General features: G+C 48.4%; 1 protein-coding gene across 6 annotated transcripts in view; it reads left to right on the plus strand.

The window, feature by feature from the left end:
- The window catches only part of DOP1B (DOP1 leucine zipper like protein B), a 105,504-nt gene that overhangs the window by 10,056 nt on the left and 68,476 nt on the right, over positions 1-26,972 (plus strand). For all 6 annotated transcript variants that reach the window (XR_007407543.1, XM_025449663.3, XM_049104570.1 and 3 more), the window contains 3 exons: positions 20,297-20,478; positions 20,868-21,038; positions 26,734-26,923. Coding sequence is in view for 5 of the 6 variants with exons in the window: in XM_025449663.3 (XP_025305448.1) it covers positions 20,297-20,478; positions 20,868-21,038; positions 26,734-26,923 (543 nt within the window). In the remaining variant the exon portion in view is untranslated. The remainder of the gene's footprint in view (positions 1-20,296; positions 20,479-20,867; positions 21,039-26,733; positions 26,924-26,972) is intronic.

The raw sequence follows: 26,972 nt of genomic DNA on the forward strand, positions 1-26,972 counted from the left end.
AGGACCCTGCTCCATGGGGTGGGCAGGGAGAACAGGGGTTCACTTTGGGACGGGCTACTTTGAGGTGTCTGGTAGATGTCCCCATACGATGTCCATAGGCAGTTGGATATGAGTGATACTGAATAAAAGTTTAAAACAATTTTCTGTGACAGTTGGTATCCAATTCTGTGTAGTGGCACTACTGTGTTTTCTGTGCTCCAGCTTCCTGTTCTGCTGTGTATGATTAAGTGATGAATGAACTTGCAAGACATCAGTGGGTTGAGGTGACACTGTCCATCCTTGCCTCAGCCCTGCTTGTGACAGCAGACATTCCTAGAGAGCGTGCTATGTTCTAAGGACTTGACGTGCAGTATCTTCTAATTTACCATATCTGGAGATTGGTCTCAGCAACTTCTGCAGGATGAGAACCAGCAAATGCAGAGAGAAGAAAGCTCAAACCCTGGCTGCCTGGCTTCCAAGCCCATGCTCTTGAGCTTTTTCCATGTCCCTATCTGTGCGGCTCACACAAGGGGGCAGAGATACACATTTTTGCTGTCAGGGGCACCATCTTCAGTATCCAAATGAAGCAGGTGCAGTGAGTTAAGATTCATTTTATTAATGAAGTGTAACTAATTTTCCCCATGTCGCATGGCTGCTCAGTGGTTGTTATGGGTTAAAAATGTGTCCTCCAGAAAAGATATGTTGATGTCCTAACTCCCAGTATCTCAGAGTGTGGCCTTATTTAGAGATCAGTCTTTTTTCAAAAATTTTTTTTAAAATTTTTATCCATTTATTCATGAGAGACACAGAGAGGCAGAGGGAGAAGAAGGCTTCCTGCGGGGACCTTGATGCAGGGACCTTGGGATCACACCCTGAGCCGAAGGCAGATGCTCAACCACTGAGCCATCCGGGCATCCCAACAGATCGGGTCTTTACCGAGCTAATTGAGTTAAAGTGAAGTTGTTAGGATGCGATGGACCCTGGTCCACACTGGAGTCTTTATGAAATGGGGCAATCTGGGCACAGACACACATGCAGAGAGGGGCGAGGCCATGTGACAATGCAGGCAGAGATCTGGCTGATGTAATTATAAGGCAAGGAACCGGAGGGATTGCCAGCCAGCCGCCAGAAGCAGGAAGGGCAGTCTGGAGCAGTCTCCCTCGCAGCCCTCAGAAGGAACCGCCCTGCTGACACCTTGATCTTGGACGTCTGGCCTCCAGAATTGAGAGACAGCCCGTCTCTGTTGTTTGAGTTGTCCAGTGTGCGGTGCCATGTTACAGCAGTCCTGGCAACCTGATACAGTGGTAGGACCAAGATATATGGAAGACCTTGGTGCAGAGGATACAGCCTTGAACACAGTGCTCATAAGGCTTTGTTGGCAGAAGACAATGAGTAAATATGTGGCATCAGATGCTGAATGGGAAGGAAAAAACAAAGCAGGCAAGGCAAGTAGGGTAGCAAGGAAGGAGGGTGGGGTGTTAGTTCAGACCGAGATGGCTCTGATAATGTGACATTTGAGATTGGAGCAGAGAGGCCCGGATGCAGTGAGTGAGCTGGCGGGGAGACCATCTGGGGCATGGGCCTGGGTCCAAGGTACAGCAGGGGGTGGGTGTGGCTGGGGTGGAGAGGTGATAGCAGATGAGGGAGGAGAGCTAGCTGGGGCAGATCACAGGGTCTTTTAATGCAAGGGAGGAGAAGCCATTGAGCAGGGTGACCGCTGCCTTACCTGCTGGAAGCATCCCCCTGGCTGATGTGTGGGCTGAGCCTGAGAGCCTGCTGGGGTGGCGGCGGGCACCTTTTGCAGCCCGATTAGAGTTACTGGAGCAGAGCATTTGAGAAGGTGCTAGATGGAGCAAGCCCCAGTCAGTGTCCACAGTTATTTCTAGGAGACTCACAACTTCTGCATTCAGGGAACCTGATGTGAATAAAGAATTTAAGGCCTTGGCGATGATCAGATGTCTTGGACTCGTACACAGAAATTCAGTGAGTAAGTTAGTGAGCAATTAGTTAAAGATCTTTATAATGCAAATAGAAACACTAGTGTAGGTTAATAGTAAGGACAGGTCAAGATGCTTTCTAATTAAGGTGGGCGACTGCTGGTTGTAAAACATAAACATAGGCAGAACAGAAGGCTCATTTAACTCCACTCTTGGCAAATGAGAGAACCGAGCCCTAAGAGGTCTTGGTTTTCAGAGCATCTCTGAAAGTTATAATGGTATGAGTTTCTGAACTTCCAGTATCAGTTTTAGAATTTTATGTATGGGAGAAAAGTTGACCTTTCATGGCTTTCAGGTACAGCAACATGAATAGGGTAATTTTTGCCTAATTGTTTTTCGGAGACCTCAAGCCATCATCTTTCGCTAGTTATTTTTAGAGAAATTTTAATTAACAAGTACATACTGAGCCCTGACGACTCCAACCACTTGCCAAGCCTAGGTTACAACTTTGAGTATGGAAACAAAGGATCGTAGGAACTAATAAACTCTGTGCATTTAAAAACCTTATCTTTGAAACTCCTTTTTTAAAAAAAAATCATGCTGGTCCTAAATGAAGCACCTTTTTTTCCACTGCCTTTTTCCAGCACTCTTCTGTTTCACAAAATGGCCAGAAAGCAGGTGATGTGAATAGCAATAGAAATGAGAGGTGCGGGGTATTGTTAGTTTTAGCTTCTCAAGCCTGAGCACCTCCTGGTTAAAGCAGGGCCTCCTGGTGGCATTGCAGGGTTAGCGCTGTGTTGCTCCAGGAAGAACCTGAACTGTTCTGGTCTGCGCGGAACTGATCAGCTTTGGGACCCCTTCTGCCCCGAAACTCGAGGAGTCTGAGCTGGATCCCGATTCTTACCCTCGCCTGAATCAACACTTTTCTCCATGAGGCAGTAGGAGTTCAGACAAAGCCTCTTTAGACTGAGGTCTGTATCAATCAGCTAAGGCTGTCATAGCAAAATCCCACGGACTGGGCGACTTAATGGAAATGAACTTCTGCACAGTTCCAGAGGTTAGAAGTCCAGGATCAAGGTGTCGGTAGTTTTGGTTTCTTCTGAGGCCTCTCTCCTTGGTTTGTAGGCGGCCACCTTCTCCCTGTTTCCCTCGTTGTCTCTCCACCGTGTGTGCCTGTGTCCTAATCTCTCACAAGGACATCAGTCCTACTGGACATCACCTAGACAGTGATATTTTACCTTAACTGCCTTTCCCAAGGCTCTGTCTCCAAACACAATCACATTGTGAGCTACTAGGGGTTAGGGTTTCAACATAGGAATTTTGGGGGATGCAATTTAGCCCATAACAGGATCTGACAGTGAAGTACAGATTGTCTCTCCATGTACCAGTTTTTCCAAAAAGCTCATTTCTGATGGAATCCCAGATGGTTTTCCATCATACCCCTTATGGAACAGTAGGGTGTTACTTTTTTAAACTTATTTTTACTGCCCCACAACATCGTGAAGACCTTCGCTTCTTGCATGTGCAGTGGTTTGATGTGCGTCAAGATGTTCCGAGTCACTCAGGGCCACCTTCCTGACTGTCTCAGTCTGTGTGAACTGCCACAACAAAATACCCCAGACTGGGCTTCTGGCTGGATAGCAGGCCTTCCTCTCTCACAGTTCTGGAGGCTGCGAGTCAAGGACAGGGCACCGGCAGATTCAGGGGCTGGTGCAGGCTGCTCCTTGATTCACAGGTGGCCGTCTTCCATCGTGTCCTCACATGGTGGAAGGGGCCAGGGAGCTCTGGGAGGTCCCTTTTATAAGGGCACTAATCCCAATCATGAGGGGTCCACCCTCAGGACTTAATCACCACCACCCCCAATGCCATCTCACTGTAGGACATAAACCTTCAGACTGTAACACCGATGATTTGTGTCCCATCTGACTTCACCTCATAAGCTCTGCACCATTTTCTCATAGGAGCTTTGTTGTAGGGTGTCTTTGAGGGGTGAGGGGTATTGTCCTTCCAGTTGGCCTTTCCCACATGTCTCCTCATGTCCTCCTCCCCATCCTCTTCCTCCTTCCAGTGAGATGCTGTTTAAGCCACCTCTCCTGATCCCCCTGGACCAGACTCCCTCTAGCCAGTGACCTGGGGCAGGACCCGAGCCCCTCTCACTGTTTATGAATTGCGGCTCTGAGCTATGTGATGCCTGGTTCCTTCTTGTCACCTCACTGTGAGGGGCCGTTCTGTCAGAGTGTGGTACCTCAGTTTGGGACAGCTGTTTGAGGCCACTTTCCAGTAATCCTTTGCTGCCACCTCTGGCAGTGACCCTGAGGGTAGAAGTTGTCCGGTAAGTGTGGTGCCGGGGCCATATTGGAAAGATGTGGCCTGAATGCCTCTGGAAAGAGGCCAAATGGGAAGGTTGTTTTTTGCAATTACTGATTCTTCACATTGTCAGCAAAATAGAGCTGTTTCTTTGCAGGACAGTGGTAAGCACAAGGCCCATCTGCTTCTGGCAGTGTGCTGATATTCTTGGTACCAGAAAGTAGAAGGCGTAGCTGATAGAATGTCAGGTAGAGCTCCCAATGTCCTGTGTGCCAGAGGCTGCCAAGTCCTGTCCTGTGCCAACCTCCTCCTCTTGGTAGCTGATGCACTGGGGCTCTGATGGCATTCTTGCTTCTTACCCTATCCCACGCTCTCCGGAAGTTGCGGAGAATCAGCAAGAGTGTCACTGATTTGGGCTTGTGGGAGCTGCCTCACTGTGAGCCGCTCAAACACATGTCCACAGAAGGCTGACACGATCCTTTTGGAAAGAACATTTCTCTGCTGACATCAGAGGGCTGGTATATTCTCGATAATTTATAGCTAGAGCAGTGTATGTATTTTGCATGCAAACAGAGGATGTTTTTGCAGTTCTTTAAGACCTCTTGGAGGGGTGGAAGTAGTCCAGGTGTGGGCAGGTGAGTTGTTCCTCTGGTAATCTAATGACAAAAGGTCATCTGGGGGGACGAAAAAGCTTGTCTGGCCTAATTGAGTTTATGGATAAGGGAAAGAGCTTGCCACCTGCTTACATTGTATAAATCCTGTCAAGAAAGTTACAAAACTAAAAATTTCATGGCAGGGCACCTAGGTGGCTCAGCTGGTTAAGCGACTGCCTTCGGCTCAAGGCATGATCCCAAGGTCCTGGGATCAACCCCTGCATCAGGCTCCTTGCTCAGTGGAAAGCCTGCCGCTTCCTCTCCCACTGCTATTCCCCCTGCTTGTGTGCTCACTCTCTCTCTTCCTGTCAACTACATAAATCTTAAAAAAGAAAAAAAAAAAGAAAAGAGATTTCATGATAGGCCATGGTAAGGAAGGTGCTGTGGACTGAATTATGTCTCCTCCATCTCCACCAAACTTGTATGTTGGAGGCCTAACCCTTATCATGACTATACCTGGAGATACATCTTCAGGAAGTAATTAAGATTAGATGAGGTCATTCATTAGGATGGGGCCTTAATCCAATAGGTTGGTGGCCTTATAAAAAGAGGGAGAGAGGGCAGCCCGGGTGGCTCAGTGGTTTAGCACCACCTTCAGCCCAGGGTGTGACCCTGGTGACCTGGGATCGAGTCCCATGTCGGGCTCCCTGCATGGAGCCTGCTTCTCCCTCTGCCTGTGTCTCTGCCTCCCTCTCTCTCTCTCTCTGTGTGTCTCATGAATAAATAAATAAAATCTTTAAAAAAAAAAAAAAAGGGAGAGAGCAAGAGATATCTCTCCCCCCCCCCACCCTTGTGAGCACACAGTGAGAAGGTGACCCTCCACCACCTGGAGGAGAACCAGGTTAGCTGGCTCATTGGTGTTGGACTTCTAGCCTTTCTTCTAGCTGTAAGAAATCAATTTCTGTTTTTTGAGCCACCTGGTCTGTGATGTTTTGTTACAGCAGCTCAAGCAAACTAATACAGAAGGAATTAAGTTACACTTGTTTGTTTTTCAAAAAAGACAGCTGATTGTACATGGACGCCTATTTCAAGCTTGTATGTGAGCCAAATACACGCATTCCCATTTATTTACCTTTTTTTAAATGGTCTTTTCCTTTTTCCTTTTTTAAAAAAATGTATATAGCTTTACTGACATGCAAAAAACTACGTATACTTAAAGTGTATGATTTGATGAGTTTTGACCTGTGTGCATCCATGTGAAACCATGACATGGGCATGTATCTGTTAGCCCTGGAAGTTTCCTTGTATGCCCTCGTGGTCCCTCCTCTGCACCCTGTCTCCCTGCCCCCAGCTCCAGTCAGCCGCTGATCTACTTTCTATCACTAGAGACAAGTTTGCACTTTCTAAAATTTTATATAAACAGAATCATATGGTATATATATTTTATTTCCTGGTCTGGCATCTTTCACTCAGCACAGCTGTTTGGAGAGTCACCCAGGTTGTCGTGTAGATTGATAGTTCATTCCTCTTTACTGCTGAGTAGGATGCCGTGGATGTATACCATTCATTTGTCTATTTTCCTATTCATGGACATTTTGGGTTGCTTCCAGTAGATATACATATCACTTTTTTAAAAAACTGGCAAATCTTTTTCCAAAGTGGTCGTATCACAATTTCATACCTTCCAGTATTGTACGGGGACTGTAGTTATTCCGTATTCTTTTCAACACTTGGTATGGGCAGTCTTTATTTTAGCCATTTTAGTAGGACTGTACTAGTAGCTCCTTGTGGCTTTTACATTTCCCATTTATTTTATTTTATTTTTATTTTTTTTTAAATTACATTTCCCATTTAAATGACTCCTGGTTAGAGCCTCAGTACATGATCACTATAAACTTGTGTTACTCTTACAGAAATACAATACAAGGATAACTGTAAGAAACTACACTATTGTTTTAAAGGATTTTATTTTATTTGAGAGAGTGAGTGGGAGAACACGAGCAGGAGGAGGGAGAGGGAGAAGCAGACTCCCTGCTGAGCATCCTGGGGCTCTGTCCCAGGACCCTGAGATCATGACCTGAGCTGAAGGCAGACACTTAACCCACTGAGCCACCCAGGCACCCCAAATTTACACTATTTCATGTTGTATAGAATAGACAAAAAGTGAACGTGACCCCCCCCTCAGTAGGGGAGTGGCAGTAGGATAAGTCATGCTGTAACAGTATGATGACATATGCCACCATCCGAATGAGGTATCCTTGTAGTTACCAGTGTGACAAAGGCTCATAAAATAGGGACAAAAAAAGGCTAACTGAACAGTTATATACAGCTGTAGTCTTGGATTTGGGGGGGAGAATAAAAAAGGGGATTGTATGGAAGGGGCGAGGTCTAGAAGCCCTCATGGCTGGCCTGGTTTGTTTCCAGTTTTTCCTGGTTCTGAATGAAGCTCTCATGAACATCTTTTTGCACTTGGCTGTTTTTGCCAACATCCATCCCTCGTCAGAGGTAGACTGGCTGTGTTGGTGGGCATAGAGCTAAACCTTTGGACACACGAGTCTGCGTCCTGCTCATCTGTCTGCATTGGTACCAGAGCCTTAGACTGTAGTGCTTTAGAGCAGGTCCATCTGGCAGGACTGGGTTCTCTACACCAACCTAACCCTCTTCTCTTGCAGAATTTTTCTACCGTTGCCAGGTGGTTTTCCTCCAGATGAACTTTAGAATCATTTGTAAAGTGAAATCTTTGGGGGGTTTGACTGGTATTAGGTAACAATTATAGAATGTTTGGGGAAGAAGTGACGTGGTGATGCAATTGGCCTTCCCACAGGGAGTCGTGGTCATTCTCTCCGTTGAAAAAATGTTCACTTTTGTCCCTAAGAACTTAATCATTTTTTTTACACAAGTCTTCCCTGTGTCCTAAATACAGTAGATCGCCTGTACATGTATTTTGCTGTTGTGAATGGGATTATCTCCCACTATATGGTTTTAACCGGCTGTGGGTGTACAAAGCAATTAACTTACAGAGTTTGGAAACTAGCCATCTTAGTGAATTTATTTCTAAGGTTTTTTTTGAGCCAGTTGTTTTGAGTTTTGCAACTAATTAAGCATACATATCATCAATCGATACTAAATTGGTGGGTTTTCCCTGGCATTTTGCCATTCCAGCATTTTGCTGGAACACTAATAATGTTGACACTGGTGGTGTATTAGTGATAACGATGTCAGCTGCTGTAACAAAGCCCTCCAAAACCTAAGGACCACCAATAAGATAGAAGTTTCTCGCTCCTTTATCAGTTCAGCATGGTGTTCCAGACTGGGCCGGTCTCTTCCACATGGTTATTCTAGAGACTCAAGCCTGGGACTCTGCCATCTTTAACACATGGCTTCCAGAATTGCTCTGTTCGCTGTCATTCTGTTCCACGAGAAGGGGGAAGAGCATATAGGAGCACGCACAGAACTTAACGGCACACATTACCTCCATGCATCTCTTTAAGGCAGAAAAATATTCTCTGGGTGGAGCAGCCAGAGAATTCTGTTCTGGTGGCCCAGCTACAGGAAGAGAAACAGGGAGCATGATTAGGGTGAACGTGGCAATCCCTACCCCCGCCTGGCATGCACTGATTTTGGAGGGGGTACCTCCTATTTCACGGTTATCTCAGCCCTACGGGCCCAGCAGATTGCTGTCTCTCAGACACCAGTTTGGTCTTTATTTATTAACTTCAATGACTTCGTATCTTTAAAGGTAACTTTTTTTTTTTTAAGATTTTATTTATTTATTCATGAGAGAGAGAGAGAGAAAGAGGAAGAAGCAGGCTCCATGTAGGGAGCCCAATGTGGGACTCCATCCCAGGTCTCCAGGATCACGCCTGGGCCGAAGGCAGGTGCCCAACCGCTGAGCCACCCAGGGATTCCCTGACTTCGTATCTTTATGGAGCCAGAACGTAAGCCAGTTCATTACCTGATCAGTTCGTAAAGTGTTGGGTTGCTTTTCTCAGGGCCACACAGTTCTGTCTTAACTTTTTATTCCCGTGTTCTTGGTGATCATGGTCCTTAAACTGATTCTCCCAACGCCCGAGATACACCTCAGAAGTAAGTTGCTGGCAGGTACACTAATTCAGATGTGTGGAACAAGGAAGGAACACAGCATAGGAGCGGTTCACATTCAGGCTCACCACCAACTTCTGAGATCGAGACACATGTACTGGTGGTCTACCCAGCTCTTCACGCTCTGCCGTCTTGTCAGAGGAATCCAGTTACGTCTAGGGATCAAGTGGCGAAGCACTGCAGGGTGGTAGCTCCCATCGTCCAGCCTCAGCAGTAAGCGTTATTGTTCTAGGACTTCTCCCTAGTAATTCTGTTTTCCTTGACAGGGATTGACTCAGACATAGGCATGTGACCTTCTCTGACCTATGAGATGGGGCCAGCTGGCTTCTGGAAAGGGTTTCCTCTAATACAGAGAGGCAGGAAAGGAACAAACGCTGGTCTTTTTTTGTTCCTCTGCTTAATTGTGGGAGAATTTAGTGCCTGATGTGTGGCAGACATCTGAGGCCACAGCAGGAAAAAGCTGAGGATAAGTCAACTCACCATGAGGAGCATGTAAGCATGAAAAGGTTTGCGTCCTTTTAAGATGTCACTGAGCCCTCAGATTGGCCAAATAGAGGAATATGCTCCCCCAGACCAGTTTCTTGGCGTCAGCACTGTTGACCTTCTGTGGTGGGGCAGGGGTGCTGTCCTGTGCATTGTAGGACGTTTATCAACACCTTGGCCTCTGTCTACCAGAGGCCAGTAGCACATCCCACTTCCATTATAACAGCCAGAGGTGCCTCCAGACATTGTCAGGTGTCCCTAGGGGCAGAACTGTCCCGATTTGAGAACCACTGCTCTAGACTTTTGATTGTGAGGTGATCCATTTCTTCATTTAGAGTTGTAGAGTTGGATATGCTACACTTTACGGCCCAATGTTTGGTAACCGAGTCTGCAACGTCCGACCATCCTAAACCCATGGGAACCCGTTTCCTCTGTGGGCAGAAGCAGGCACACTTGTTTCTCAACAGTAAAGGCATTTGTGTGTCCTTAAAAGATGCGGAATGTAAAAAAAAAAAAAAAAAAAAAAAAAGATGCGGAATGTCCCATGCTGATGGGGGCCCTCACCTCTGCATTAGCACGGTTCTGGCTGGAATGAAGGTGCATACAGAGACTCTACAGAGGATTTTGTCTCTCTGGCCTCACTGGCTTCTCCCTCAGTGCACGAGCCCCATTATGTGTCTGAGGAGGTAGTGTTCCTTCAGCACCGTGTGTTCAGCCTCTTGGTTCTGAGTGTCCCAGGCAGTTTTATAGCTGTTGGGTTTTGGGGAGGAGAGCCCACTTGGGCTTGAATGGTGCACCGGTCACAATTCCCGGATGCCTTCTAGCAGCCTCCTTCCTCCCATCACCGAGAGCTTGTTCTTTAACTGCCACCTGCTTCTATTCAGATGGCTTATCACAGGGACAAGGAAGCAAAAGAAGAGCATAGAGAAGGGGAACCCCAGGTGGGATTCAGATCAGATTGAACAGGCAGGGGACGCCTGGGTGACTCAGTCGGTTGGGCGTCTGCCTTCGGCTCCCTGCTCAGTGGAGGGAGTGTGCTTCTCCCTCTCCCTCTGCCCCTTCTCCCGCTGGTGTGCTCTCTCTCATTCTCTCTCTCTCTCTCAAATAAATAGGTAAAACCTTAAAAAAGAAAAAGATTGAACAGGCAGCATAGCATTGGAGAGACATGTTCTTCACATCCCAACCGCAACTCTGAGTTACAATTCCCTTTTTTTTTTTCTTTTAAAGATTTTATTTATTCATAAAAGACGGAGAGAGAGGCAGGGACACAGGCAGAGGGAGAAGCAGGCTCCAGGCAGGGAGGCCAACGAGGGACTCGATCCCGGGACTCCAGGATCACGCCCTGGGCCGAAGGCAGGCGCTCAACAGCTGAGCCACCCGGGCGTCCCTGAAGTACATTCCTTGCTGCACATGCAGATCACACGATCTCCGCTCCAGCGCCCTGCGGTGCCCGAGGCCCTGTGGGTTGGCAGAACCAGAGCACTGGGGAGGACGTGTCCAAGCTCCACTCGGCCACTCTGAGCCCATTTTGCTTGACATTGAGGATTGGGAAGTGCCGCCCCGGGGATCTTGAGAAACCTCTGTGCGGGAGGAGATAACATTTAGTCTCCTTTGAGTGTGCCAGTTCTGTTCTTCTGGGTGTGAATTTTAGAGACTATTGAGTTCCTCCAGTTGAACTTTTGGGAACTGAAGCCTGTTTGGGATTGGCGATGAGACCCCTTCCCCCACGATACTCTTGCTGCTTTTCTGGCTCTGACTTTAACAAGTTGGTTTCCGTATAATAGGCTTTTGGTTGGTTTGTTAAATGTATCATTTGTATGTGGATTTAAAAAAAAAAAGTTTAAAAAGCAGAAAAGGATTTGTGTTCAGAGCGAGTCACTTAGTATCTTAATGATATGCTTGCTTTTATTAGATCTTCTGGTTTGCGGTTACAAATTCTTAAGTATTTTAGTATCCTCTGCATCACGTATGTGTCATTGTTTAGTCCTGCCGGGCATGTTTGCCCCACGTGTTCACTTCCTTTCATGTGGCTCACTCTCCGCCTCCGCTGCCTTGCCCTCCTGCCACCCTTGTCCATCATTCCATCCCCTTGGCTCCTCGCCCCCAAGACAGAGTGATTCCCTTTAGCGAGCCCCCATTATGAGCTTGTCATTCATTGTTTTTCAAATCTGTCCTCCTCCAGAGGTGCCCTGCCACCCCTTTTACTGCTGAGGATGCTGAGGGAAGAAGCTCAGGCTTGCTTGAGGCTTGGTCAGGGGTCAGCGTACCGTGCTTCGGCTCAGCCGGCACAGCTGCAGAGCCCACGTGCAGGCGCACGGCTGGGGGTGGGGGGCTTGGGACCTGCCCTGCTGTGGGAAAAGAATAAGATGCGAGTCTGGAAGCGTGAAAGGCCTGACAGCTAGCCATCCCAAGTTTCCCTGTGGGAAGACAGGGGAGGTTGCTCTTAGTGGTGAGGGGGAGTGGTTTCTACAATCTAGATGTTGCAATAAACTCACAAGTGGAAAAATAAAGAGCAACATTTGGACATGTGTGTTGCCGCTTGCCTTCTAGGAGGTAGCAATGCCTCTGCTGTGTTGTGGTTTGGCTTTTGTGTTTGGAGAGAGGGAGGGAGAGAATTCGAAGTGGACTGCACTGCCCAGCACAGGTCCCGACAACAGGGCTCGATCTCACGACCCTGAGCTCATGACCTGAGCCTAAATCAAGAGTTTTCTGCCGCAGTATGGAGGTTCCCACGTCCTCTCCGCTGAGACTCTAGGGTGCACCGGTGCTTGTGTCACACGTGTACAGATGTGTGCATTCCTTGTTAAGCCTGCTGCCCTGGGGGAGTCGGAACAAGGAACATCTGGAACATCTTAGCTCCTTTTGAGTCCCGCCTGCACGACCAGGTCCCTGTGCTTCAGGACCTTGTGCCAGGCTGGGCCGCTAAGGAAGGGTGGTGCTCCAACCGGGCCCCAGGTCAGCTGGCTCCGAGCCTGGGCTCTGCGTCACATGTCCCCTGCCCTGGCCTCACTTTCTCATGAGTTAGACCAGCAAAGCCTCCCCTCCACGGCAGAGCCGACTCAGGCTCAGCTGAGAAAAATGAGTTTCCAAGACTGCCCCGCCGAGGCGTGGGCCCAGGCCTTGTGGTATCCGGGCCATGGTTCCCGGGGATGGGGATGCGTGGTCAGTGGCAGCTGCAGGTCGACCTGCCTGCTGTGCGCCTTCCTGGCCGGGCCTGGGGTAGCCACTGCCTTGGCCATCGGGCCGCGCTTCGTAAAGCCTCCCCTAGCATGTGTGCTCAGCCTCTGGTTGTGCTCCTCGCGGGCAGCGTGGTATTTGCTCAGAAAGCTTAAGTTAATATTAGCTGCAGCAATAAGATAAAACTGATGCAAAGGGAATAAAAATAATCCTAAGACGTTTTAAAAAGGAAGCAGTGTGTTCCAACGCGTCTCTACCGCCAGTGGACGGGGAGTTCAGCAGAGATTGCTGCTGTGGCCTGCTAGGAGCCCGCTGTCTTGCGAGCTGAGGTCGTCGGGTGTGGGTGTCGCAAGCCAAGAGTTGACTACTCACTCGGGGTCACCGCTCTGCAGGTTGGCCCCAGGCGGTCAGCTGATGCGTCAGTGCAGCGCAGTCGTGTTTCAATCCGTGACCTTTCTAAGAAGGAAGCTCTTCATTTACAGAGGGGTTGTGCCGGTGTCACTCCCCCAGTCAAACAACAGCTGACTTTGTTGGTTCTCTGAAACCCCAGCTCCCTGTCGTGGCTGTTAGGGACCAATCATTTCTCCTCTTGTCTCTTGCCATCCTCCCCCGCCCTGCTCCCAAGCTGGCACTGTGGCCGAGTCACTGCCATTTCAGCCAAGGCATGACACTCTTTGCCATCTCCACCTTCCATACGTGGCCTACTTTAGTGTGGGACGCTCTGGCCAATTTGTTCGTACTCAGTGTCTGTCCTGTTTTCCTTCTGTCTGAAGGGCACCGTTGGTGTACCTTGGCAAGTATTTAATGACTATTCAAGTTTGTGCCACTTGGCCAGCCTCACTCGCTGCACAGCTTCGTTTTTGCGGCGTGAAACGAGCATCCTTTTAACGATGACCAACTTCCAGGAAGAGGACCTGCTGGTATTTTACCATTTGCTCCATGCGAGACCTGCTTTTAAATTGGCTTGCTTGTGTTTCTCTGTAGATGAGCACCTGGCATCCTGAGGTCAGTGTTATCATGGTGAAGAGCAGGTTTGGGTGATCTCCCTTAGGAACTTTTTAAAACCGAATATAAGTTACCCCCTATCCATATTGTTAAATCACCCTTAACATTTTTTTTTTAGTTGTGATAAAACACACTTAACATACAATTTGCCTTCACCATTTTTTAAGTGTACTAAATTACCTTTTGAGTCCATGGTCTGCCCTTTTGGAATCTTTAATCCTGTTTCTTACAGAAAACCCTTCTGAATTGTGCTGAGAGTGCTAGAGAACATCAGGCTGCCAGATAGCGTGATGCCAGAATAAAATAAAGTGCAGCGCAGACATTGTCTTGGGTGGAGCAAAGTGAGACACTTCCTGGTCTCCATTAATGAAGTATGGCTGTGGCTCCAACCTTTCTTTTTCAAACTTATGTTTTGTAAATTTTTCATTATTTTATTTTAAGGTCAGCCTGCTGAGCTGATGCATACAATGAGGTCCAAAATATTACATCTTGATTGTAGCTCAAGGAATGTTTTTCAAAATAGTGTAGCTTTTAAGGAAAACAAGGAAGGGAGGTTTATTTCTGGTTTAATCGTAGCTCTTCCTTTCTGTTTAGCACTTTTCAAAGTGATTTTGAAAACATGGCCATTTTTTCCTTCCAGATTCATGAGTTTCCTTGAGTTATTTAGTCTATAGCTGAAGAACATTTCTCATCTTTGTTTTTTAACAAATGTTTCTCATCATTTCTATTCAGTGTTTATCATGTGTGTTGTATATATATATATTTCATAGACTGTGTTTGTATATATCTCTCTGTGCATCTATTAAGCTTACTTGGGTTTCTAGTGTCCTGAAAAACACAACCCAAATAATGAAAGTTCCCTGGAAATCCTCACTGGGCTTTCCCTGCTGGAGAAGCGCAGTGCCTGGATAGAGGCTGGCCTTCCCTAACCCACACCAGGGTTCCAGTCTCGGCAGCTCTCAAATACCCAGGAGGAAATCCGGAGTTTTGAAGTGCTAGAAGGTGGACTCAGTTCAGCTGGCTATTTAATTAAGGGTTAAAAACTCACACTCAGAGGCACCTGGGTGGCTCAGTGGTTTAAGCTTCTGACTCTTGGTTTCGGCTCAGGTCATGATCTCACGGTGGTGAGATCAAGCTGCATGTCAGGCCCCACACTGGTTGGGGAATCTATTTGGGATTCCCCCTCCCCACCACCCCTGCTCGCTTATGAGTGTGTGTGCACTCTCTCTCTCTCTCTCTCTAAAAGAAAAGGGGGAAAAAAGCCTCACACTCAAGAGAGGTTGGACCGAGTCCCTGGGTCCCTTCAGGATTTATTAAAAGGAGTCCCTTTGTTCTCTGGTGAGGAAAGAGTTTTCAGTTTGTTCAACATATAGACGTCACTCGGGAGTTCATGGTTCTTGGCAGCTCAGCTGCAGGAGCAGTTGGATGAAACAGCATTGGCTTCTTTTGTCTTTTTGGGTGATCAAATATATATAAAATTTACCATTTTAACTGTTTACGAGTGTACTGTTCAGTGGTATTCAGCATGTTTACCTTGTACAACCAGCACCACCATCCAAAACTGAGACCGTTTCTATGAGACATGGGCTGCCCTTTCCCCACCCCCGCCTCCCAGGCCCCCAACCCCCACCGTTCCATTTCCCGTGTCTGTCACTTTGACAACACTACGGACCTCATGGAAGTGGAGTCAGTGTTCATCCTTTTGCATCTGGCTCATTGCACTGAGTGCAGTCTTTGGGGTTCATCCATGTAGCGTGCCTCAGGATTTCCTTCCTTGCTAAGGCTGAGTACTGGTCTACTGTGTAGACCACATTTTATTGATGCATTCATTGACATCTGGGTTGTTTTCACGTTTTGGCTATTGTGAATAGGGCTGCAATGAACAGAGGTGTGCAGATACCTCTTTGAATCCTTGCTCTCAGTTCCTCTGCACATGTGCTCAGAAGTGGAATTGCTGGATCATATAGTAATTTGGTAAACAGGTCAAACATTTAATCTTTTTTTTTAAGATTTTTTTTTTTTAAGTAAACTCTCCACCCAATGTGAGGCTTAAACTTAACGACCCCATGATCAACAGCCCCATGCTCTATCAACTGAGCCGGCCAGGCGCCCCTGATCTTTTGAGGAGCCACCCTACTGTTTGCCCGGAAATGGCACCAGTTTACATTCCCACCAGCAGTGCACAGCACTCAGTTTTGAAACCTCCTAGGCCCAGGTTCTTCTAAATAGAACATTTTCTTTTTCAAAAAGCAGTGACAGCCATGGGCATCTGGCTTACTCTGAGAGAGGATGGCACAGAAGGCCTCCAATTTCCTCCTGAGAAGTGTTTTTCAGATCCTAAAAGTGGGCTGGCCACATGAGCCAAGCACTTCCTTAGTGCGGGGGTGCCTGAGTTGCCAGCTCCCAGGTAGCAGAGCTCCCAAGTCAGAGGTGGCCGACTCAAGAAATCCCCCATGGCTGGACCACCGCCCTGAGCTCTGAGTCTTCAGCAGTCAAAGTGGGGGAATGCATCACTGGAGGACTCCTTCCCTTTTAAGTCTACCCTGAAAACATGGAGATGGTCACAGCCATGCATTAACCCCCAGCGAGACTAAAGATAAAGTCTTACAGAGGGAGAATTTAGGGGAACCAGCGTGGGGACCTTCCTGGTGGCCTTTACCACTGACCAGAGGCAACTGGCTCTTCCTTCACTAGCCCCACCCCGGAGTCTCTGCACGCAGGGGAGGGGGGTGATGAGGGAGCAGACCACTGTTTCCTTAATGGCACCAAGAGTTGGCTTATGTTCCCCTTCTGGCATGTTTGTGAGATGCTACTTATTACTACTCACCCAGAAGGTTTGTTTATTTTTTAGAAGATTTTTCTTTATTTATTTTTGAGAAAGAGAGAGTGGACGTTCACATGAGCAGAAGGGAGGGAGAGGGAGAAGCAGGGTCAACCACTGAGCCACCCAGGGGTCCCTTGTGCTTCATTTTCAATTTGTCATCATAATAATGACACTGTGCCAGACATTGTGCTGTCCTCTTTGCATGGGGTGTCTCATTTGATGTGTGCAACTTTGTGAGGTGCCATGATCTCCATTTTTCTAGATGAAACCATAGCCAGAAAGTTTAAAGAGTTTGCCCAACAAGCAGATGGTGGAACTGGCATGCCAGGCCCTCAACCCCAAACTTCCCATATTAAACCAGCATTATAATAATTCAGTATTGTTTTTTTAGCCTAGCCTCCGTGTAGAAGCACCTGTTAAGTGCCAGGCTCTGTGCAAAGTGGGTTAGCACAAATGCTGTGACCTAGGCACGATTTCAGGCCCGTGATTAGTGATGAAAATGATGCAGAAGGGTTGGCTCTCCTAACTGCTCTAAGGAGCTGGCTGGCAAAGTCTGGCCACATCCTGACTCTAGGTGAGGAACTTAACTTGATTCCCCATCTCTGGGTGGCTCTGCTCTGCTCCTGAACTTGTGTGCTTTGATCTAACTTGACAGTCTGGTGGGTGAAAAGAATGGTATTGTCTTGTAGTCCTAATCTACATTTTTCTTACCAGGAAGGACAAGCACCTTCTCATTTTTCTAAGTACTATCTGTTTATATCTTTTGTTTTTGCTGAATTTTCAGCTCCGACAGCTTCCTTTATCTCTAGGTACCTCAGCGGCACTGAGTCCCTCCCTGTCTCAGACATACGTGTTTGCGTGGATTGACATGGACAGTATCCGGTGACCGACCCATTCCCTGTTTACTAGTCACGGCCTCAGCTCTTGGTTATGTTTCTTTTCCTATGTCTTTTTTCAAATCAAATCAAGTCACACACTTAAATGAGATAGAAATAGCAAGCAGCCTCATTCATTTGGAATGGGTGGTTGTGGTTCACTGTGATTGCGTGTATGTGGGAAGGGGTTTATCAGTCAGGATAGTGAGGGTTATGCCACGGTAACAAACAGTCCCTCGTCTCAGTGAGTCATACACAGTTGGGTTCGGCCTCACTAGGTCAGCACACGGTTTCTGCTCTGTAATTTCTCAGGCAGCCAGGCTGGGAGAGGCGTCAGCTCAGCCCACATCTCCATGATCTTAGAGTCAAGGAGAGAGAACCCAACATGCTTTGAGTTGGCTTTTAAAGCCTGTGCCTGCATGACACGTATCACCCCACTCATCCCACTGGCCCGAGTAAGTCATGCGGCCACACCTGGGGTCAAAAGGGCAGAGGAATGGGATTCCGAACATCCACAGCCCAAGGAAGGCAAACACCATTGGGTCCCAGATAACCACCATGGGGGGTGCCCCATCTTTTCCACCTCAAACAGCAGAAGTCCTTAGAATACACTGAGCAGCACAGACATGCTGACTTAAAAAAAACAAATGGTTGAAGGCATCTGGGTGGCTCAGTTGGCTAAGTGTCTGACTTTGGTTTGGGTCATGATCGCAGCCTCCTAGGATGGAGCCCCGCATTGGTCTCCCTGCTCAGCGGGGAGTCTGCTTCTCCCTCTCCCCCTGCCTCTCCCCTCATTCTCTCTCTCTCTCTCTCTCTCTCTTTTCAAATAAAATCTTAGAAGAAAAAGGAAACACAAGTGCTTGATCCCGACAAAAAAGATTGCTTCAGGTGAAGACAGAGGCCCTCTTTCCTGCTCTTGAATCCCGTTATCAATGAGCCAGTCAAGTCGCAGACATGGTTTTCTAGAAGCCGAGTCTTCAGGACTGGCCGGGAGTTGATACTTGTTGAAGCCGAGTGATGGTTGTATGGCTGTTACAACTGTTTTTCTATGTTTTTTAAAATGTCCATAATAAAATACAGCTTCCTGTGCATTTGGCACATTCATTTCCTCTCCACCAAAGCTGTCTCACTTTGTTCTTATCCCATTACAGCATGTGTTTCAAGTTACCTCAGGATTTGTTTTGACAGAAGAACATTTTAAAAAAATTATTTTGGGGGCCCCGGGGTGGCTCAGTTGGTTAAATGTCTGACTCTTGACTTTGGCTCAGGTCATGCTCTCAGGGTGATGAGATCAAGCCCCCCCAGTGGGCTCCATGCTTGGTGAAGAGTCTGCTGGGGACTCTCCCTCTCCCCCTCTCCCCTCCTCACATTCATGCACTCACACTCTCAGTCTGTCAAATAAATTAAAATCTTTAAAAAAATATTTTGTTGGTTTCCCTTTGTTTTAAAATATCAGACATTTACATACAATGTTTTAAGGTGTCTCTTGATGATCTCTAGTTACATGGGGGTGTTTTTGAGACATGGGTTTATTGAATTGGAGAGTTCAGTTAGACTACAGGCTTGTGATGAAAAATATTATTTTCCTTCCTTTCCCTTTACCTCCTGCATAACCTCAGTGTATGTTTTAGGGGCAGGATCATTTTCCTTGTTTATAAAAAGAAAGCTGTCACGGCCCTAAGACCATATGGTCCAGGGGCCAGCAGTTGGGAGACAGAGATAGAATGCAGTTGGCATCACACACGTCTTATGACATTCTTCCAGAATGCCTGCTTTGTTTTAGGCTCTGTGCAGAGTGCTGCTGAAAACCGCAGAGAGGAAGACAACAGACCCGGCCCTCAGAGAGTTGCTCACCGCCTAAGGCAGCCCCGGCGCAGATAATCATTAGAACAGTGTTGTATTGGTGACAGATGGGATGGACACATGGGACCCAGCGCAGGAGTAACTAAACTTGGGCACCCTGCTGGGGATGGGGGGACATTCCACCTCCACGAGAGGGGATGCTAAGTCTCCTGCGGGGAAGGAGGTTGGGGCAGAGAAAGTGCGCAGGCAGGAATCACAACTGGATCTGTGTTGCTACAGTTTGAAGCTGATGAATTAAGAGATGGGGGCGGGGGAGGGGGGCAAAGCAGGCAGGACTCATGCTATGGAGGCCTTTGAGTGGCTTTTTAAGAAGCGTGGACTTCACCCTGTAGGCTTTGAGCAAATATTTGTGGATCATTCCATAATGACAGACACTTTGTGTTCTAAGATTGAGTCATGAGGACCCACCCAGACGCAGCAGTGTGCCAGTGGTCACTCGAGGCTGTGCAGGGAGGCAGTGATCCACTCACACTCCTGACCATGTTTCTCAGGTACCCCCAGTACTTGGGCTGCTTGAGCGCAGACGAGGCCTGTGTCCGGCTGGCAGAGGCCTGGCTCAGGAATCCTGTTGTTGCACCCCAGCAGGGTTGGGCCTTTCTCCAGTGGGATGTGGGTCCCTCCCAGCAGGATCACCACTGCTAAAGATTCCAGGACTCGTGGCCTAGAAGTGTGCCCCCCTCCCCCCGCATTTCTTCTGGGGTAACCCCTCAGAACCACCTGGCTGTGAGAATGATGGGGATAATTCAGACCTCCTCTTTTCGCCGGGCAGATTCCAAGGGCCTCCCCAGCACACAGGCAAGGGTCCTCCTAGGGATGAGGGTCGCCTCCCCTGATACAGTCCATGTTCTGTTTGGACTCGTGTGTGCACAGGAGTCCTCACTGATACCCAGGTTCCCACGTGTGACTGACACACTGGTCTGTTGGTGACAGTGCCCCTGCTCTTGATTCTGATGCCTGCCTCATCTCCAGCCTTGCCAGGGGCTTCACTGGTACCCGTGTCCCTGGAGCCTGGCTTGTGGCCCCCCTGGTGTTCCCTACACAGGCCCTCTGTCTTCGGTTGGCGTTTGCTGGAGTCTTCCTGGCTGCGGGTGACTTACTTGACATTGTAAATGTCCATACCTTCTTCCTCATGTTTTTCCTCCTGTTTTCTAGGCCCTCCAGAGTAACCTGAGGTATTCCTTATTGCCAAGACGGCTCATTATCAGCAAGAGGTTAGCTCAGTGCCTGCATCCTGCTTTGCCCAGCGGTGTGCACCTAAAAGCCCTAGAAACCTATGAGATTATCTTCAAAATTGTGGGGACCAAATGGCTGGCCAAGGATTTGTTCCTATACAGGTATAGTAGCCTCCCTATCACGTTACCGTCTTATTACCTGCGCAACCAGGATTTCAGTTCGCAAGATTAGAAGATGACAAACCAGCAAAATAGGGGGTGGTGGGCAACAGTTCATCGTACACACAACAGCAGGACATAACCAGCGGTCACCTCTGGAGCGCAGCGCCCAGGCCTTTCTTTGAGCGTGTTCTCAGTAGGACCGTGTCATACCTACTGTCTATCTAGATGCCTGCTCTTGGCCGAACGGTATGTTGTGACCGTCGTGGCACCAGCAAACGTCTACAACCCCAGTGTAAATGGCTGGCTGGCTGTTCCTGAAAACTCCTTTTAGCTGGGTGATTGTGCCAGACTTCTGATTCGGTGTCTCATTTATCCCCTCTCTCCCACAGCTGTGGGTTGTTTCCTCTTCTGGCCAACGCGGCGATGTCGGTGAGGCCCGTGCTGCTCGGCCTGTATGAGAAGTACTTTCTCCCGCTGCAGAAGCTGCTCCTGCCCAGTCTCCAGGCCTTCATCGTGGGCCTGCTGCCCGGCCTGGAGGAGGGCTCCGAGATCTATGACAGGTGGGTCTCATCCGGTGCTGATGGCTGTGCTGCTTGCGTGTGACGCCACTGCTTTGGGAAGCAGGCCAGGAGGTACAGAGGTCTGTGTGGCAGGGAATCATGCTTGACGTTGCTGTGCTGGTCTCCGCTTGCCCAAATACTGTGTCCTCCTCGGAATTGTCTCCAGTGAGTCAGAAAGTGAGAAGGTTTCCCAGAGGCCCACAGTCAGCGAGTGGCAGAGCTGGGATCCTAAGGCACATAGGTCAGATTCTGAAGTCTTCCTTCTTCCCATTACACTAGGCTGCTTGCAGAGCCGTGCTTTATTTATGGCGAGGGCTGGAAAAGGCGATGTTAAGCAGAATAGCTTCAAAATTTCAGCACCGCTTTGGGGAAATTTGTAAAGCTCATATGCATAGAAGGTCACACAGGGGTTTTTTGTTTTTGGGTTTTTTTGGTCATGCTCAGGAGCAGACGAAAGTGTATATCCCTTCAGACTATTGGGTATACACAGTAGCCTATTTTTCAGGAATTATCATGTAGGAACTCACTTCCGTCATATTAACCATTCTGAGTGATCACTGTGATTAACCTCTGTTAATAGGACCTGCTTCAAGAGCCCATGTGCAGCCTGACTGGGAGGTTTAGAAACCTCTGTGCTTGCAAAAGTTTCCATCTGATTACACAATGCACTGCTCAGATTTTCCCCACGCCAGAGGCCCCAGCCACACCGCCTTTGTCTGTCATGTTGGCTGTGACTCGGGGGGTGCGGAGGCTCGGGTGGAATCAAGGAATCAATTCAAGGTCTGCTTCAAGTGCTCCCCTAAACTCAGAGAAACCAAGTAATTAAACGGTTTGAGGGGTTGTGGCTAGTGACCAAGGCTACATTTAAGTCATGAGCATTTGTAGTAGAATTTGACAAACTTAACCAAAAATTTGCATTGTAACATATCTAGCGTTCACGTAGAGCACGTGGTGGCTTCCCACTTCCCAGTGAAGGGTCCATCTTTGCAGTGGGTTGGGTCGGTAGGATCCATTTCCTTAGAAGGCAGAGTCTGTCTCGTTGCTGTTTTAAGCCTGTGCCCGCAGGCAAGATCGGTTAGGTGTGTGGAGATAATGAACTGGAGGTCATGTAGGGGTCAGCAAGAGGACCCTTACCAGACCTGTCTCTTAACCCCTAGTCCCAGGCTCTTTCTAGAAGTGCTGGCCCGTTCATGTTTCCCAAACAGATCCGTGTATGTTCGTGTGTGTGTTTATAAATGTTTTTTTTCCATCATCTGACAGATGAATACATCAGTTCAGTTCCCAAAATGTGAATTTGTGAGAATGAATCACACCAGAAGAGTTTAAATAGTTGGGGCGGGTGTTTTTGTGCATTCTCTTAGCTGATCAATGAGGATTCATTGGAACAGTTGCTAAAGTTGCTTAACATGGATCTCTTGGTGTGATTTCTTGATATCGAACCAAGAACTGAGTAGAGCTGCATGAATCACTGAGTGGATGGAACCATGACGGAAAACCAGGCCAAGTGTCTGCGGCACCCCAAAGCCATTCGTTATCAGCTCTCCGAGGTGGATGCTGGTGGAAGATTCTAGAATCTTTGAGTGGATGTGTCTGAGCACAGTAATTGGGACAACAGCACTAGAGTCTTTGGTCTCTGTATCCATGTTAGTTTGAGGAAAGTCGGTAACTCTCTTTTCCCCTAAGTGCTCAGGGACCGAGGCATATACCCCCAGCAAACCCTATGCAGGAACAACAAAGGGAGGGGCAGGGAGAGGGGATCTTTTTTTTTTTTTTTTTTTTTTTAATTTATTTTTTATTGGTGTTCAATTTACTAACATACAGAATAACACCCAGTGCCCGTCACCCATTCACTCCCACCCCCCGCCCTCCTCCGATGTCCCCATTGGCAGCAGATGCAGAGGGCTGAGTTAGGCTGGGGCCGCTGCAGGCCGGGTGACTCACTAGTTCCCTGGAGCCGTAGACTGTTCCTGGCTTGTGCTTGTCCATGAACCCTAAGAACAGAGACTCTGGCCAGTTAGGACTAACTCTTCACACTGGCTTTCTAGTCCTTGTGTGCCTGCACACTAATCCTGGCCAGAATTTCTTCTTTAAAGGGCCCATGAGGTAGCTTCACAGCTGTGTTTTGCTGCCCTGAGAAAGCAGGAGTAGTAGGGAGAAAGTACCAGACTCCCCTTCTGAGGATTTGGGGAAAAGGTGACTATTTCCAGAGGTCTGTGAGCAAGCAAAAATGTGAGTCAGTGGTTCTCAGCTGGGCTGAATCTGTATCCCCCACGGACATTTGACATCATTCCTTTGGCTGTTACCACTGGGGTAGAGAGGGTGCTACTGGCATCTAGCGCTAACATCCTGCTGCAACATGATTGTCCCCACAACAAGGGCTTATCTGGCCCCAAAGTCCATCTCGTCAGGGTTGAGAGAGCCTGATGTAAATAGAAGTTGAAACATATTTTTTTAAGACTTATTTGACAAGAATAATAATAAATGATAATAAAACAAGATTTATTGCAGAGAGAGAGAGAGAGAGAGAACGCGCATGCATGCGAGCAGGAGGAGGGGCAAAGGGAGAGGGGGAGAGAGAGAGAGAATCCTAGGGCGACTCCGCGCTGAGGTCAGACGTGGGGCTGGATCCCACCACCCTGACACCATGACCTGAGCTGAAAGCAAGAATCAGACGCTTAACTGACTGAGCTGCCCAGGTGCCCAGAAGCATATTTATTGACCTTTCTTTTGGTTGATTCCAGGCACCATGATGATGAGCTCTACTGGTTCTAGAATGTTTTTTACCCCTCTGGGAGGGGACCTGACCTGTGGTGGTACAGGATGCTGTTGTCACTGTTGTGCTCCCTCAGATGCTCACACCCCCAGCTCTTTGCTCTTGTGACAGCTTGGCTTTCCGGGACCACCCACTAGGCAAGTGACTACACAGCTGAAGTTGGGGGATGCTTGGGGTTCACGGCAAACGGTCCGTGTCACTTGCTGTCGGTTGAATAGAGGAGAGCATGTTAGTGCTGTCGTCCAAGTGAGCTGGTGCTCATAGGAGGTACAAGCACACCAGCCAGAGTGAGGCAGGAGAGATGGAAACAGGAGGGCTTTGGAGGTTGCCCGTTGGTTCTGAAGAGGAAAGATTCGAGTCCTGAGCTCTAAACTGTGAGTGCTGATTTTGGAATTTCACATCTGAGAGGATGGGAGTAATTCTCACTTAATAGAGAGTTTCTTGAGTCTGAGCCCAGTTGTCTTCCTCTTTACTGTGCTCTCCGGAGCAAAGTTTTGTCCTCATTGCCCTTTTGTGAACCACAGCATCATTTAAGTTTTTGATATCTATTAATTTGTTTAGGATAAAATGAGACTGAAGCTGTATTTCTTTCATAAAGAAAACTAGCCGGTGCACTCCGAATATTGAAGAAGGGTTAGCCTAGATGACGTTTCCCTGATTTCTTGTCAGTGGAACCCTTCCTTTCTGTGGAGCAGCTCGTGGCCAGTGTTCCAGGGAACTGACTTTGGTAATACACTGTTCTGAGCAAAGGGGGATGTGATGTCAGTGTGTACGTAGCAGTGTTGGCGATGGGAGCACCCCGGGGACTTTCTCAGTTAATCTCCTGCCAGAGGAATCTCTGCCTCTCTCGGGACTGTCCTGTCTGCCCAGGGGACAGTTACCATCTGCTTGATCTGCCACCACGTGCTTCTGCCTCAAATTGGGGCCTTTGCTGCACTGTTTTCGGAGCTGGGCAACATACACTGTATTTGTTTGTTCAGCCTCAGTAGTAGATTAGTCGGTATCTTTAGCCACTAAACCATTCTGTGTGCTTTTCCTAAGCATTTGACTATTACTCGTGCCTCTTCAGTTTTGTTTCTTTTTTTTTTTTTTAAGACTTTGTTTATTTATTCATGAGAGACACAGAGAGGGAGAGAGGCAGAGACACAGGCAGAGGGAGAAGCAGGCTCCATGCGGGGAGCCCAGTGTGGGACTCGATCCTGGGACCCCGGGATCTGACCTGAGCCAAAGGCAGATGCTCAACTGCTGAGCCACCCAGGCATCCTGTTTTGTTTCTTTCTGTAAAGATGATATTGTGCATCATTTGCACAGTAAAAATCAAATATTTTACGAGATGAAAAGATTCAGATGAGCCTTAAAGAGAACAAAACTTGCTGTTAATATAAAGAGATTGTAGGGGTGCCTGAGTGGCTCCGTTGGTTAAGCACTAGATTCTTGATTTCGGCCCCGGTCATGATCTTGGAGTTGTGAGATCAAGCCCCACATTGTGCTCTTCACTCAATGGGGCGTCTGCTGGAGATTCTCTCTTCTTTCTCCTCTACTCCCCACCCCCCTTACCACCACCACATACACACACACACACTCTCTCTCTCTACAATAAATCTTGTTTAGAAAGGTAGTAGATACTTTTTTGGAATGAAAAGTCTTTGTATACCCTGAACAGATGATTGAAAAGTAAGCTGAAGACAATTTGAGTCCTAAAAAAGGGAAGGGGTGGTATTCATTTCACAATGTTTTGAGTGTCAGACGATCGTCTGGATGTTAAGGACGTGTCAGCAAGCAGAGCAGACCTGGTGGTAACAGAAGGCCTGAGCACTGGCTCTGTTTGTCTGTCCTGAGTTTTACACGAGACTCTCAGGTCATGCTTGGGACATCTCCATCTCCCCTGGATCTCATAGCCGGCAGCTAACGTGCACAGAGGTTAATAAACTCATCCTGGGGACCACTGCCAGGAAGCAGACGCAGGATTTGGACAATAGAGACCTGACTCCAGGAACCTGGGGAAACCACTGCATTACACTGGGCTACTCCTTCTGTGATTTTTGTGTGTCGTCTTTGCAGATGGGAGATGCAAGGGATGGAATTCTTGTGATTTTGAGTCAGTTTGCTCCCTCAACGAAATCCACTTGTGGGAATTTGCCTCTGCTGTTTTATTGACAGGTGCTGTCATCGGGCCCGGCAAACTGCTCTCGTGTTGACAGGGAAGGTGCCCTAGTCAGCTGCATGCAGGCCACTGAGCAGAGGGGGGCCTGGCCTTGGTATCAATGGAAAAACAAGCCCAGACCCACTGATGACACTGCCTCTCTTACAGGGCGGGCATGAAGTTGCTGATGTCGTGTCAGAGGAGAGAGACTCAGAGAGATAAGGGACAAAGAAATGTCAGGCATCAGCAGGAGAACTTCCCAGAGCAGGAATCAGCATAGGGGTGCGCTGGGGGCAGAGGGACAGGCCATATGGAATTTGCATCGAGTGGGAGGCCCAGGTGAATTTTGTCCTGTGTTCCTAAAGTCAAATGTCCCCTGGCTCTGCCCAGGTGGGGGGTTATCTTTATCATTACTTAAGTCTCCAGTCAGTTGCACCAACCTTTGAGGATGATCTCGTCCCCGATACGGTGGTGGCATCGCCCTCCTGCTAAGTCCTGCAGGTCTGCAGCAAGGCCCTGGCAGAGAGGGAGCTCCGCGCCACGGTGACACGACCCGTCAGACACTTCCTGTTGGCCAAGAAGCCGTACCTGTCGGTGACATGTTTGTTTTAGCAAACTCAGTTTCAGTGACAGCTGGCAGGTGGACAGAGCAGAAAGGCAAGAAGAGATGGCAGGTGCTCGGAATGATGAGGACATGGTGTTTCACGTCGCGGGGAGAGGGAGCAGTGGCTGCTGGTACGCGGGACCCAGCCCTGACAGTCTGCATCTCTTGTCCACAGAACAGACGCTCTGCTCCTGAGGCTGTCCCTGGTGGTCGGCAAGGAGGTGTTTTACGCGGCCCTTTGGGGGAGCGTCCTGGTGAGCCCGGCCATCCGCCTCCCCGCCTCGCTCTTCGTGGTGGGCCACATCAGCAGGGACTCGCCCGGCAAGGAGCAGAAGTACATGCTGGGCACGGATTACCAGCTCACGGTGGGTGCTGCTCCTCTCGGGAGGGCGGGTGGCGGCCGGGTTCCTCGCG

The sequence above is a fragment of the Canis lupus genome, chromosome 31 (genome assembly GCF_003254725.2).
Source record: "Canis lupus dingo isolate Sandy chromosome 31, ASM325472v2, whole genome shotgun sequence".
In the NCBI taxonomy this organism is placed as follows: domain Eukaryota; kingdom Metazoa; phylum Chordata; class Mammalia; order Carnivora; family Canidae; genus Canis; species Canis lupus.